At 42.0% G+C, this 15,153-nt stretch overlaps 1 protein-coding gene across 2 annotated transcripts in view; it reads right to left on the reverse strand.

Annotated features, from left to right (window-relative positions):
• Positions 1 to 15,153, reverse strand: part of KLHL5 (kelch like family member 5) — a 1,925,884-nt gene that overhangs the window by 507,373 nt on the left and 1,403,358 nt on the right. For both annotated transcript variants that reach the window (XM_044062938.1, XM_044062939.1), the window contains exon 5: positions 9,220 to 9,432. In XM_044062938.1, coding sequence (XP_043918873.1) covers positions 9,220 to 9,432 — 213 coding nt within the window. The remainder of the gene's footprint in view (positions 1 to 9,219; positions 9,433 to 15,153) is intronic.

Below are 15,153 nucleotides of genomic sequence, written 5' to 3' on the forward strand. Positions count from 1 at the left end.
GTTATTTGTGTTGGGGGGATAGTGAGGAAGGAACTGTCCTGTGATACTAAGGATAGGCCAAGCTGTTGGCCATGAAGCTTGAGTCTCAAAAAGGAGAGGGATTTTTCAAAGGCAGATGTAGACAAAGAATTTTTTTGAGGAACTGCCTAACTTGCCAGTAAAGGGCCACAAGTTTGTTTGCCATTAACATCCTGATGTGCAGAGATGCCAGTGAGATTCTCCTTAACCAAGGAATGACTAAGAGGAGAGAGATTCTCTTTAACCAAGGAATGACCAAGACCCATGCCATATAAGTGATATATAAGGACCACCTTTATACTGATCAACTCAGGCAGCATGGGATGCTTTTCTTTCCAGATGGAGAATCTCTTCTACTTAGCAACAAGAGTTTAACAAGAAAAAGGTTTCTTGGAAGCCTCCATCACTTCAGTGACACCAGTAAGGTCTAGTGCAAGTGCAGGATCTAAATGATAAACACCAGCTCTGAAGTAGAGATGGTTGCCATTTCTTCCTAGGAGGACTTATTTGGTTTGAATGGGACAATTTTGTGCAATGTTCTAAAATCACACTCTTCATAGCAGAGCAAAGGAAAAGTAGAGAAGCATACCAAAACTCCTCTTTACCCTGTTGTACTGAGCCAAAAAGAGGAAGACTGCATTCCCCCATGTGACAAACAGGTTGACCTCTGGGTTGTCCCAAATACCAGAAGATCTTGACCAGACAGGATTTCTAACCCTTCAGCTCCAGTACTGGACTGATGCTGTAGCCCAAGAAGTCCACCAATACACAGACCTCTTCCAGGAAGTACGCTTTATTAAGAATAGCATCATGATCTAACTCCCACTGCCAGCGATGCATCACCTCCTGCACAGGGAGTACATGATCCTACAGCCTTGTTTATGTATGCATCGTGGCAGACTATTTGCCTGACCTGAGCAAGTGGGGGTCTGGTATCAGCTACCCTGACCCACACTAAGCTACCCTTCCACAGCTTTCAGGCCAAGAAACACTGCCCATACTTCCAGCTGGCTGATGTGAATATCTCTCTGTTTGGGGAAGAAGGTTACTTCCACTGGAACATGGAGGAGATGAGGTGGGCTACGTTCCCAACTAGTAGATTCATAGGTTCATAGGTTCATACTAGGCTATCTGCCCGAGGGCATTTACAAGCCTAGCCCATCGTTTTGTGGCTTACGCCACCCCTTAAGTATGGGGAACTATACCCAATATTTTGCTGTGCCTCTGTCGAGCAGTGACACTGAGGTAATCCCTGGGGTATATTTGCGATCTCCCATCCATTGGTCAAGATTTCTCTTGAACATGGCCAGCGAGGTGCTCTGCCTCACATATACCGGGATTTTGTTCCACAGCATAGGGAGTCTTTGGGTGATGAATCTATCCCTCCAGCACGCCCTATTAATAGCCGTGTCGAGGTTTAAGTCTCCGCCCTTGTGGCTCTGGTGGATCTAGATTTTTGAGGTGAAGCATATTCATCAAATCTGGGTTTCACATGGGCTTGTTTGTTAGGCAAAGGTCCCCGTTGAGCAAGCAGTGGCGACTGAATAGAGCTGGAGTTCTTTCAGTCGGGCAGCATAGGACAGATTTTGAGACCCTTTATCCTTTTGGTGAGGAACTTTTGTGGTCTCTCCAGCTGCTGCAAGTGTCGGGTCAGATACATTCCGAATTGGGCATTGTACTCAATCATTGGTCTGATGAGTGATGAGTAAAGGGAGACCATGACCTCCCTTGATCTAGATGAGAATCCCTTCATGATAAGGTGGGCAATGTAGAAGGTCTTCCTAACTACTTTAGCTACATGGGTGTCGAATGACAGACTACAATCAACCTGGGTCCCCAAGTCCCTGATAACTTCTTCTGTGCTCAGTGGATTGCCACCTATTTGGTAGCTAGGGGTAACCTTGTTTTTCCCGAAGGGTATGACTATGCATTTTTTGGCATTTAACTTTAGGCCATGGCTCTGGCACCAGTTATCCGTTTCTGTGAGACCCTTCTGAAGGATATCCGTGTCAGATGTGTTTTCTACTATGGCTCCCAGTTTGCAGTCATCTGCAAACTTTGTCAGCCATAACCCTCCTGTGTTTGCTTGTACTGGAAAAGTAGATGCCAAACAAGAGTGGGCCCAGGACTGAGCCCTGTGGGACCCCACTTGTGACAGGCTTTGAGTCTGACATGGCGCCAGCAACTCTGACCCTGTGGGTTCTGTCACTCAGCCAGTTTGCAACCCATCTTGTGATGTATGGGTTAACATTTAAGCTGCTGAGTTTTTCAATGATACCCGAGTGAGGTATTGTATCAAGGCCTTCGCCAGATCCAGGTAGGCTGTATGGACTGCCTTTCCTCATCAATGGCTTTGGTGACTGTTTCAAAAGTCAACCAAGTTTAAAAGGCATGATCTGCCTTTGACAAAGCCAAACTGGGTTGGATCCAAGGTCTGCAAATTCCTATGTCTTTATTTATGAGGTCCATTATGATCCTCTCCATGGCTTTGCAGATAAGGCTTGTCAAGCTAATAGGCGGTAATTTCCAGGGTCGGTGGAAGCACCGCCTTTGTGAAGTGGGACCACAGTTGCAGTGCGCCACTCCTGGGTACATATCCAGAGGTAAGACTTTGATTAAATAGCTGTCCTAGTTGTGGGTTTAATTCCTCATTGAGTTCGTGGAGCACACAGCCGGGACACCGTCGGGTCCCATGGATGCTGTGTTTTTGCTTTGGAGAGAGCAGTTTTAACTTGGGCGTTGGAAATGTTTGGGGGCTGCAATCGTTTGGTATAGATATCTCTCCTTTGGGGAGGGGAGAAGTTTGCACTGAACCTGTCAGCCAGTATGTTGGCAATGTCTGTAGGATCAGTAATCTTCACATCATTTTGACTAGTTCTGAGCATATCTGGGAGTTTCCTCCCAGGTTTCTAACATAGCTAAAGAATGCCTTATGATTGTCTTTTGAGTCTTTAGCTATTTTTCTCTCAAAATTTGCTTTGGATGATTTTATGAGAGCTCTTAGTTTTTACTTATAGTGATCAAGGGTGTCTTACCTTTTAAGGATTTTGCTCTATCATGTAGTAGCTTTCTCCTTTGTTGTAGAGTTTGTTTATGGCTGGGGTCCACCAGAGTGGATGCTTGCCTTTGGTACAGAGAGTCTTTGTTTTGCTTGGGATTGCCTTATCCATGCAGTCCTGCAGGTGCTGGTAGAAGGCATTTGTGAGTGATTCAGCGGCTTGAGTACTGTTTTCCTCACTCGGGGCCTTAAAGGAGACCACACTAGTCTTTAGAAGTGTGAAGTCGGCTTCGAGAAGTTTTTACTGTGGTCTTTTTATTTCGGGTGGGGGGGGGATGAGGACCTCCAGCGAGATTAGTTTGTGGTCTGATCTCACCAGTGAGGGTATACTTCCGGTGTTGAACATTGTGCTCCCATGTTCGTGATGATGAGATCAAGTATGTTATCTCCTCTTGTGGGGATGGTGACTAGTTGTTCCATGGCATTTGAGTTTATGAATTCCAGGAACTTTTGGGCTAGGGTGTTTGGGCTTGAGTAGTGTTCCCAGTCTATATTAGGGTAATTGAAGTCACCTAGTATGATGGTGTTTGGTGATACATTTATCCCCTCTAGTGTTTTCAGGAAAGCCATGTGAGGTTCCTGAGTTTGTGAAGGTGGCCTGTAACATGCTACAATTTGCAGAGCAGTCTTGCCTATGGTTAATTGCACCTGGATGGTCTCCGATGCATCGTGCGTTTCCACCAGTCTTGAGGTGTGGGTGTCCTTGATGAATATGGATACCCCCCCTCCTTTCTTGGTATTGTCTGGATTTTGGGGCCGGAACGCATGATATGAGGTAAAACCTGATAGTGCTGGGGTGCTCTCAGGAGCCTTGAACCAGGTTTCTGTCACAGCACAGACATCGATGTTCTCCATATTGAGAAGGGCCTCGAGTGCGTGCATTTTGAGATTTAGACTTCTGGCATTGAGCAGCATTACCCTTAGTTTTTTTCCTTTTTTGTGTTCTAGGGTGGTAGGTTTAGAATTTGAGCCTTGCCTAAAAAAGGCACTATGGGGGTGGCAAGAGCCTTTGCCAATATCCGAATCCCAGTGGTGACAGGTGCAAGCCGTCCCTTGCGAAGCAGCGTGGCTTGTCCAGCATGTCATCCCAGGCAGACAGACACTGGATCCCCTTTGAATGACACCAGTGGTTAAGCCAATTGTTAAAGCTGATCATCTTATCTCTGTATTGTGGCATCATTCTTGGTGAAGGTAGGATACTGCTCAAGGTCAGGGTCATACCTGCCTGGGCTACATAATCAGAGAGCTCCTCAATGTCTCTTTTCATGTAGTCCAAGGAGGTACGTCTCAGGTCGTTCACACCAGCATGGACAATGACTGAGTCATATTTGTACCTGCTGTTGAGAGACCTGAGTGCTTGCTATGTGGCGGATTCTAGCGCCCGACAGGCAGCTTACTGTGACCTTCTCCTTACTCAGTCTGGTGAGCGGAACGTCAGTGTGTCTGACTATGGAGTCACCAATGACTAGTGTGTCTGGCATTGTGTTTGGCCTTAAGGGCTGTGACTGTTTGACACTCTGACTGTGAGGTCTATGTGTTGCAGGTGCTGTGTTCTGAGGTGGTGGTTGTTTGGGTGTCTGCTTAGGTGGCCTCTGCTGTTTTGGTAGATTTTTGTTCAGAGCGTACCAGTATGTCTTTGTGTGTTTATGTGTATGATTTGAGGTTGTGATGGTACTATGTGAGACTGGGTCTATAGTGTGTGTGGTAACCTTCTCCTCCTGACTGGTCTTGCCAGTCCTATGTTGAGAGAGCTCAGCCTCCAGTTTGGCCGTATAGTTGCATCTCGCATGTATTTGTGTTTTGTGGGAGGAGGAGAGGGTTGTCTGTGTACATGAGGCAATTGTAACATTGCCTCAAAATTCCCAGGTTCACCAGCTGAGCAGGAGAGGACACTAGCAACTGATCCGTCGACATGCTAGAAGGAATAGACAAAAACTTTGAAAAAGATTCCGGGGGACGTGGGTGACAGAAATGGGGGTTTGCCTTTTTGGGGTACTATCTATGACAAGAGTGCCGTATCAAGGTAATAAGTACTGTAGGAGCAAGTCTGTGTTAGACCTCCAACATGATCTCCTGTGGGAACAAAGACTCATGTTGAGACTAGTGAGAACAGTCTATCACTCTAAAGTCCACTGAAAGGGGGCCGACACTAACATAATGCTTGCAAGTGTGTAGTGAGTTTGTAGTCATGCTTACCTGACCATTTAACAGCATCCATATCCTTAGGCATTCAAATGGAACTGTGGAATTAGTCGTCACCCTCAAGCACGGGGCTCCAAGTCTCAACCCTCCCCATTGTGTCTTCACCAAAGTTGTTAAGGCCACGGAGTTCCTGGACCCTCTGTGTGAGAACAACAGAATGATGATAGCAAGGGCATGACACTTGAGGAACTGCTTGGAAGAGCTGGAACTTGGACAGAAAAGGCTAGTGTACTGCAATGGCATCAAATAATGTTCCCTAATGTTATGGTTCCATGCCTGAGAGCACAGGTCCAATCACATACGAAAAGACTACTGAGTATCTTATGTCTTGGATTGCCTTGTACGCCTGTAGATTTGCAGGAGTGAGAAACTTCCTCAGCTTTGAATGATGGTCCACCTGGTCTTGGGGGGGGGGGGGGGCAGCTACAGACAAGCCTCCTGGTCCAAAGTGCTACTACCAAATTTAACATTTTCTACAGACTTGAGCTGTCATGGAATCAGACTGATGACACACGTGCCCAGGTTTTCAATAACAGCAAAGGTGGGGCAGACATCCCCCTTAGTGTAGCCACCAAGGGCACAAACCTCTCTTTGTCAAAGATGACGGATATGACTTAGACCTCTCACTAGTGGAAAAGGTGCTGACTACATGGTTAGAAAGCTGCCTTGTATATCGGCTTGGCAGAAGTAGTATATGATCAATAACTGGATTCTGCCTCTTTCACTCTATCACCTTGTTCTGATAATTGCGGACAATAATGTGAGGATTCTCTTGTCAGTCCCCATACTGAGCACCTTCAACTGCTTACTTGTTTATAAAGTTGATGGCCTGAGGTCATACAGGGGAAGATCTTCTCAATCCCTGTGTCAAATACTCTAAACTGCTGTCATCTTCAGAAAACTGAGACAGGCCAGAAATTTCTCTCTTTTTTCCATCTTAAGGTGGCTAATGTTAAAACATCAGTACTTACCATAGTACTTTATTTATGTTTGTATGTATGTATGTACATATGTATTTATTTATTTAATTTGCTATTAAGTGAGGTAAAACAATGATCCATTTTGACCATTTTCAAGTTCAACAGTCAGGAAAATCCTTCTATGTGGAGCACCTCATCACTAAGGGCTTTTCATCCAGAAAAAAGGTGGTCATTGTCCCACTGTACTCATCCCTCATTAGACCCATTATAGAATACAACGCCCCGTTTGGTATGTACCTTTCAAGACATCTGCAACAACTGGAAAGGCCGCAGAAATACCTCACTAAAAGAATCACTGGCCTAAAGCAGATGCCCTACGCTGACCGCCTTAAAAAACTCCAGCTACACTCTGTCGCATATTGTCTACTCAGAGGCAATCTCTGCTTAACATACAAGGCCATGTCAAACCCAGAACTGTTGGACATGCTACACTTAAAGAAATCCCAATCCCTCAGAGCCACATGCTCCAGGGATCTAAACTTTGTCATCACAATAAACAAAACATGCTGGAGGGATAGGTTCCTGACCCAGAGACTCCCCAGACTCTGGAATAGATTACCCATACATGTCAAGCAGAGCACCTCTTTGGTCGTCTTCAAAAGGAACCTTGATGATTGGATGGAAGAAAGGAAATTCACCACGGTGATCGCGTCAGTCGCCCTGCTAGACAGGGGTCCAGGGAAGTAAATAGTGTGGGGAGAAATAGCCAGGGAAGAATTGTTATGGCTAGGCTTGTATAGGCCCTAGGGCTGATAGCCTAGTACCAACTTATGAACCTATGAATCCAGGAGAGTACAAAGCACAAATGTCAACAACAAAATAAGTCATACAAAAGTAACTATTACAAATCAAGTTTATGACACTAAACTAATGCATTGGAATGATTCTAAAAATATATACAAAATATACAACTTATTCAATTTTAAGAAAGGATGAAAGCAGTGAGTGGAAGGAAAAAATGGGGAATGATTTACCGAGAGGCAGATGCAGAGAAAGGGGACATGGTTTAAAGGGAAGGAAGGATAGGGGATATTACCGTTATTACACAGAAGCAACAGGTGATAAAATGGCATTGTTTAAAAACGGGAACTATGAAAGGAAGGAGAGGAAAGTCTGGAGGAACCAGTGTGGAAGATATGACCAGACAGTGACAGAAGAGAGACCATATTTATTGTGAGTGGGGCTCTGTGTGATGTAGGGGTGGTTACTTACAGGTTCATAGGTACTTACTAGACTACTTATCTGTGAGGATCTTTAAAAGTCTAGCCATACATTCCCATGAAGTTTTTGCCCTTATAGTTTAAGCACCAACAACCATAACTTAGGTTACGGCTTCCTTGTGACAGTAAGTACAAGAGGCTTCCCTGTGCAGAAATGATTCTGTTAGTTCTCCAATTCTTGGTATAAAGAGTGAGTACATTTTTAATGGGATGGAGTCCCAAATATGGGGGCTGAGGTGTTAAAAGTAGCTAGTTACAGAAAGGAGACTGTAGATATTTTGAGTTAGTGTGTGTGTGTGTGTGTGTGTGTGTGTGTGTGTGTGTTTTTTTCTGAGGGGTTAATTAAGTTATCCTTCTCTGTGTATAAATATTTTGAGTTGACTTTCTTGGTAGGTAGAAGACTGACCACATTTTCAGTGGGATGGAATCTCAAAAAGGGCGGGGGATTACAAGTAGCTAGTTACAGGAAAGAGACTGTAGTTATTGTGAGTTAGTTTTGTGTGTGTGTGTGTGTGTGTGTGTGTGTGTGTGTGTGTGTGTGTGTCGAGGGGTTAATTAGGTTATGGCTTCAGTGTGATTGCATTTACAAGTGGCGTCTCTATGTATAAATATTTTGAGTTGACTTGAAAATCTTGGTATGTAGAAGACTGACCACATTTTCAATGGGATGGAGTCGCAAAATGGGAGGGGGGTTTACAAGTAGCTAGTTACACAAATGACAGAGTATTTATCGTCAGCGTGGAGCTGTGTAATGTGGTGGGTTCCTTCGATTATGCTTTTATTGTGATAACATTTATAGGTTGCTTTCCTGTGCAGAAGATAAGAATACAGTACTTACATATTCCTCATGTCATGTTTCTCAGAGAAGCAGTAGAGAGTGCTGATGGGGCTTCTGGCTAACAATGTAGTATCTGCAGAACATTTGGTAACTTTCAGTTTCTTAGGCTGCAAAGGCAGAACTTCACAATGAAGAACATTAGTCTAGAGATTTAAACTGTGCAAAAAGCAGAAAATAAATTAGGACTGGTAGTGGCGGTATATTCTTGCACCAGCTCAAAACAAATGCACCCCGATTGTAAGGAAAGATAGCAGATGAAATGCTAACAGTTACCCCACTGCAAAAAAAAAAAGCATACCTTGTCCAGTTTAGTATTCGGTCTTAAAATGTCTAAGATGCTCAATTTATTTGCTGCTAATATTTTTAGAGGTAATCTTCTACCGGGCAACTTTATCCTGAGATGGTGCTACTAGAGTGTGAATGGTAATGAAGTCTTAAAATGTAAAACCAAAGCATGTATTTGCATCTCTATGGGTTTTAAATATTAGGGTGTCAAATACAGAAAAAAAAAAGATGTCGAACATTTCAGAAGTTAAAAAAAAAATTAAAAAATACTGCAGATTTTAATGAATGCATCAAAGGGCTTAACAGCCTTGCAGTAGTGCAGACACTGTGGGCCATCAGGTGTACAGACACAACCTTAACAGGCTAGCTGAATTCTGTACACACCAATAGGTTAACCATGTTTAACAGGCTAGCTGAATGCTGTGCACACCAACAGGTTAACCACGTTTAACAGGCTAGGTTAACCAATCAGTCACGCAAACATCAGATTGCAGTCAGTGACTTCCTGCTCCCAGGTCAGAATAAGAAAACAGTAGCTTAAAGAATGCATAAAAATATAGGAAGATGATAAAAGTACACAGTTAACATATAAAAAAAAAAAAAATAAAAAAATGTTACCTGTGGGGAAAGCAAAGGAAGCCTGATGTAAGCCAAAAGTTTACTAAGATCTTTTTTTCTTTCTTCCAAATCATGTCGAACCCAGCTCAACAGTGCATTCAATATGGTTTCTTCATTTGGAATATTCATATCATCACTAGCTAACAATTTTGATATCTCACTTGATGGCAGCAACAAAAATTCCTGATTTTTGATCACCTCCATGAAATGCTCCTGAGAAGAGAAAAATATTAAAAGGTCACATAATGCTTGCTTCTTTTAAGTTGTGAAATAAAAAACATTATCAGTGCTAAAATTAACCATCCAGATATTGGTATGTTTGCCACCGGTAACTAAAGTATGACAAATATTATTGTGCTGTCATTTTACTTGCACGTGAAGAGCCCCACATCACTTAAAAATGTCTGCACAATGCAAATGAACACGCATAATACAACAAGTAAAATTCATTAAAATATGCTCATCTGCAAATGCATAGTTTGAGACTGTTTTACACTGACGTACAATCGTCTACTTCACAATGCCTGTAAGGAAATTTTATATAACAAAGAATAATGGACAGTTTAGTGAATGTTTGTGTCTTTCGGCTTTTCCCAGTTAGGGGTCGCCACAGTGGAACTCTGGTCCGCTAATGACTGGCAGTTGCTTTTTACGTACCGGCTTGCCAGGCCTGACGAACAACCTTCAACGAAGGTACGCCCATTCACGCATGTCTCCACGCAGAAGACGCTCTAGCTGAGAATCGAACCGGACAGCATCTTACTGTGAGGCGACAACGCTACTGCAGCACCAATACCAATTAATTATATGCACAGGATCAAGCAAAAAAAGAAAAATGAGCAGAAAGTGCTTAGGAATATCAAACTAGTATTCTGTTTGTCTGAGGAAGGCGAGATACTTATTTTGCTGAAAGCGTACATCTTATATACATTTTTAAATCGAACGCTAACGTTTTAACAGTATAATAAATACTTGGATTTTTCAACATACAGAAGAACTTCTCTCATTGTTCCTGGTTCGTTTCAACAGTTTTCTGCTTGTTTGTTTGGTGAAGTGGTTCGAATATCAAACTGCTTAAGGATATTTCTGTTATACAATGAAACAAGTTATATGATCAAATGTATATCTATTTTTACGAAATTTAAACTAAAAATAAAAAGGAGTAACTAGATAAATGAAGCACAGGGGCATCAGCATCATCAAAAGACTAACAGCATCAGCAGCAGCATTAAAAGGCAACGCCACTTAGCAGGATTCAGTAATAATTTCTTCCTTAGTTGCAGGTAGCAGTTTTGCTACTTCTAACTATCTACACATCTTCTATACCAACTTTATCCAATTCAGAGTCGTGGGGGCATATTAATGTCATGCAAGTAACAGGTGCAGAGCAGACAGTAGTGCTGGCAAGAACAGTAATCCATGACATGACAAGTACACACACGCATCTACACTCCAGGCCAATTAATTATCATAAATTTGTGCACCATTAAGTCTTTCATATCTGCACAGAAAATAGATTCCAGCAAATATTTGCATGGATACAGAGAAAACATATGCATTGCAAACAGAAGAACACTGTTTCCATGACAAAATCAGTAAGATCTACTAAAATCAAGCGAACAGGCTCAAGGACAGGATGGCATGTTGTCAGACTAAGAGAATTCATATCCAGCAAGAGTCTAGTTACTAGTGATGTGACATAGAGCTCAATGCTGAGACATCTCTTGTTCAAAATATACTTCTCTGAGGTCAAGGCTAATGTAGAAGGCCTTTGGCTGACCAAGTTTGCTAACGACTGCAAGTTAGGAGCAACATTCGAATACCCCAGTGATGTAGACATCCCTCAAAAGGCTCTGACTCAGACAAATGATTGGTGCCAGAGACATGGCCTAAAACTATATTAGATTATTGAAGTTTCAGAACTTCGAACACCATATGGTCAACACCATATGATCAAAGTACTGAAACTTCGAAAATCTAAAAAAACAAAACAAAGGAAAGTAAACAAAGTGTTTAAGAAGGGGAGCAAGCCCCCCTGCACCCCCCACACCCCCCACTACTCAAATATACCAACTCAGAGATTGTGCTACAGCATAGGAAAGGGAAATCTTCCCTTTACGCACCATACTCCGTTAAAGTGCGATCTCGGAGTTGGTATATTTAAGTAGTGGGGGGTGCAGGGGGGCTTGCGCACCTGCTTAAAGCAGTTACTTTTGTTGTTTTGTTTTTTTTTTTTTTTTTTTTTTAGATTTTCGAAGTTTCAGTACTTCGATCATATGGTGTCAACCATATGGTGATATGGTGTTCGAAGTTCTGAAACTTCGATAATCTAATATAGACCTGCATTATCATACCTTTTTGGAAGTCAAATACCCCTGCAAATTACAACATTAATAGCACCACCCTAAGAGTGAATTCAGAGGTGAGAGATCTAGGTACACATTAGCCTAAACTTTGAATACCAATTGTCCACAGTGATGGCGAAATTCTTCTATGTGGCATAGCTTATAAGTAAAGGCATGGTATCCAGATCCATGGAAGTTGTAGTCCCACTGTACTCGCCACTGTTTAGACTAATAATTGAGTGCGATGCACCTTTTAGCATATACTTGATCAGGCACTTGCAACAGCCAGAGTGGCCTCAGAGGCTCCTTCCAAAAAATAAAAATAAAAAAAGAATACAGGACCTAAACAACATGTCCTATGTGGATCAACTAAAAGCCTTACTCCCTTTACACTGTTTCCTTCTGATTACTAAAGGTGATCTGTGCCTAACCTATAAGACACTCTTAAATCCAGCCCTGATGGAACTATTACACATTTGCAAGACACATTTTGCAATAACCACCTTATCTAAGGATCTAAACCTGGGCTGTGACACAAACAAAACATGCTGGAGAGACAGATATGTGTCGTATTGATTACACGTTCTCTGGAACAGGCTTCCTATTTATGTAAAGCAGAGCCTTTTCCTGTCCGTTTTACAGTTTGGATCAATGGATGGGGAATCACAAATTCATTTCTGAGGTGGTGCCCATGTTCCTTATGGACAGCAGCAGTCTGTAAAATACTCAAAAACATAGGTACAAATCTAACTCATCCTCTAGCCCTAAGGGATTGAAAATCAGGTAATAATGGCTAGGCTTGTAAGGGCTCTTGAGCAGTTAGCCTAGTAATGTCTTACAAATCAATGAACTTTACAGACACAGCAGCTGCGCTGGCATATGAGGAATAAATGCAAGTGGCTATATATAAAAGTAAGGGCAAGACCTTGAAAAGGATGCAAGAACACAGTCATAACAACTCTCACAGCTTCTACAGTGATATCACAGAATTCATGGACTGGGATGCAGCTAGCTATATTTGTGATTTGTGCCATCCCTCAATCTGATGCCTCACCGATTAAAAAAAAAAAAAAGCCAGTATGCACTGAAGAGCAACTGGAATTGGTCAATCACTCCTACCTAACATTTTGCACCTGGCATGGCTGCCTACTTCACCCACCCTAGCTACTCTACTGCTCCAGAATAGCAGCACTTGACTGTTGCCTTGATACATCAAGTGTTCTGTCAGTCCTCAGTCACCAAAAAGTGGATAACAGCAACAAGCAGTAATTACTCTTCATCTAATGTCCACTCTGGTACCTCTCTACTCATTCAATCAATTAGGACTGCCTTCTCTTACTTTTAGCACTGTAGCCTATGAAGAAATTCAGAAACTGCTGTGTGAGGTAAAGAATTCAGTCACTAGCTCTGTATATGACTTCTCCCCAAAGGCATAACATACAATTGTTTCAGTAACTTGCATAGTCAAACGATCATTATACAATAAAAGGTCATTTCTGTTCAAAAATGTGCAGCTGACTGGACAGCACAAACAGCATTCCCACTGTAAATTAAGCAAATACACCAACAGAAAGAAGTCTGCCCACTGAAGCATTGCTGAACAGATAGACTTTCTACTGGGATATGTTGCATAACTCCATCGGTAGCATATTTTATGAGAGAAAAGTTAATACATATGAAAAAACTCAGGGATGTTCTGTAAAACTCTGCAGAGTTGCGAGGTAAGTTTACCGGCAATTACATTGCCGGTAAGCCTACCTCTCAACTGTCCACAGTTTTGCAGGATGTCCTTAATATTCCTTATACTTTTGCTGTACCTATAGTAAAAATTTCTTATTTTCTGGTAAGCCCAGAATTTCTGTAGTCAATAATTCTAGATGTTAGAGTTTAATTATTTCTATTATTTGAAGAATGCACATTGATGCTAAAACCTGTTGTTCTATTAACTGTTTACCTCAAAGAAAAGTTATCGTGATTCTGCCCTTTGTCCCCCATTACTTTTGACTTTGTCCAGAATTTTTAGCCAACTCAGCTGAGATGTAACCTGGCAATATCAAAAACATGAAAACAGAGAGAGAAACAGGCAAACCACTACTGAGATGTTCTCTTCTCCATCGCCTCTCTTGTACTGCACCGATTTACTGTACAAGCATAGGGATGTAGGTGCCATATGCATGCAGAGTACAACAGTACAGAGTGAAGGACAAAGGACACTGTAGTGCTACCATACAATGAAATTATTTAAGAAAAGTAATCAATTTCTTTTCTTACATAATGTCATGTGGGTATTGTGATGCCCCACCTCTGGCAACAGAAATGAAGGAGCCTCAATCCTCACCACTAGCACCAGTGGGGGACGTACACTGGGAGGATGACAAGTACACAGACAGTAAAGTGAAATTTCCCTTAAGAGCACACAGAGACCACAGTGAGTCTGGGGCTGGTTTCTCCCGCTTCCTCCAGATCCCCAGTAAGACTCCCCACTGGCACAGCTACAAAGCTGAGATCTCAGCTGAGTGGCCAAGCCAAGACCTCCTGCACCCTCTCTGTCCAACGAGTGATTTGTGTCCCTGCCCAAGTAGTACACACACACACACACACACACACACACACACACACACACACACACACACACAGTCTTTGAGATTTGATTTATACACAAACATACATACACCTGGGAAAGGCTGGAACAGGTTTACTACCTATGCCCCATTTTGCCAAGATTATAAGGTAGTTATTACTGCCACCAGCCAACTCTTTATCAGCTACTTTAAGGCTCTTAACAAAGGGTGTCCAATCATACTGTGTAATGTTACTATTAATCCACACGGTAGTTTGACCAAGAGCAAGGCTATTAGGAGTAGCCTACAGTGTCACCAAATAAATATGCAAGTATGTCAGAACTTAAATATGTCTCACAAATATCAGCCACAATAAAACATATTTAATAACAAATAATATAAGAACAAGAAAATACTCAGTAAATACTCACAGTTACATTAGAGTTCAAAACCACAGGAAATATTTAAAACAACATTGCAGGTCAGTCTCAAATAAATAAAAAAACATCTAAGCTATACTTCACTATATTCCTGACTGTACCTAAGAGAATTTGCCCTACTGTACCTTACAGAGCAACAAGTAGACGGATGTGGTGAGTGCATGTTCAAAGACAAAATACAAAATGCTCTCTCTCTCAGAGACTTCCTACATTAATATTTCAAATATTACTGTTGGAGTAGCTTGCAGCATGACATCACTTCTTGTCGTCTGACTATCCCAGGTGAAAACCCCCACTGATACAGCTGTTAGCATTTAGCATCTACCTGTGAAAATACATAAATAAGGACTTCTCTTAGATTTAAGGTAGATCCTGGAAGTCATAAAACAATAAACACTTCCAAGACAATACAAAAAACTTCTAGTTCTAGACATTGTGTCTGCTACTGCACTGAAACGGAAAGATAACATCTCTTTTGTTTATGGCCCAGCCATAAAGTAACTCATCCTCAACCATTCTTCTGAAGTTTTGCAAGTTAATCTGTTTCAGTCTGCCCTGTTAAAATGTATACATCTAGACAGTTACAAT

The sequence above is a fragment of the Protopterus annectens genome, chromosome 2.part1 (genome assembly GCF_019279795.1).
Source record: "Protopterus annectens isolate FY-2018-M chromosome 2.part1, PAN1.0, whole genome shotgun sequence".
Classification (NCBI taxonomy): domain Eukaryota; kingdom Metazoa; phylum Chordata; order Ceratodontiformes; family Protopteridae; genus Protopterus; species Protopterus annectens.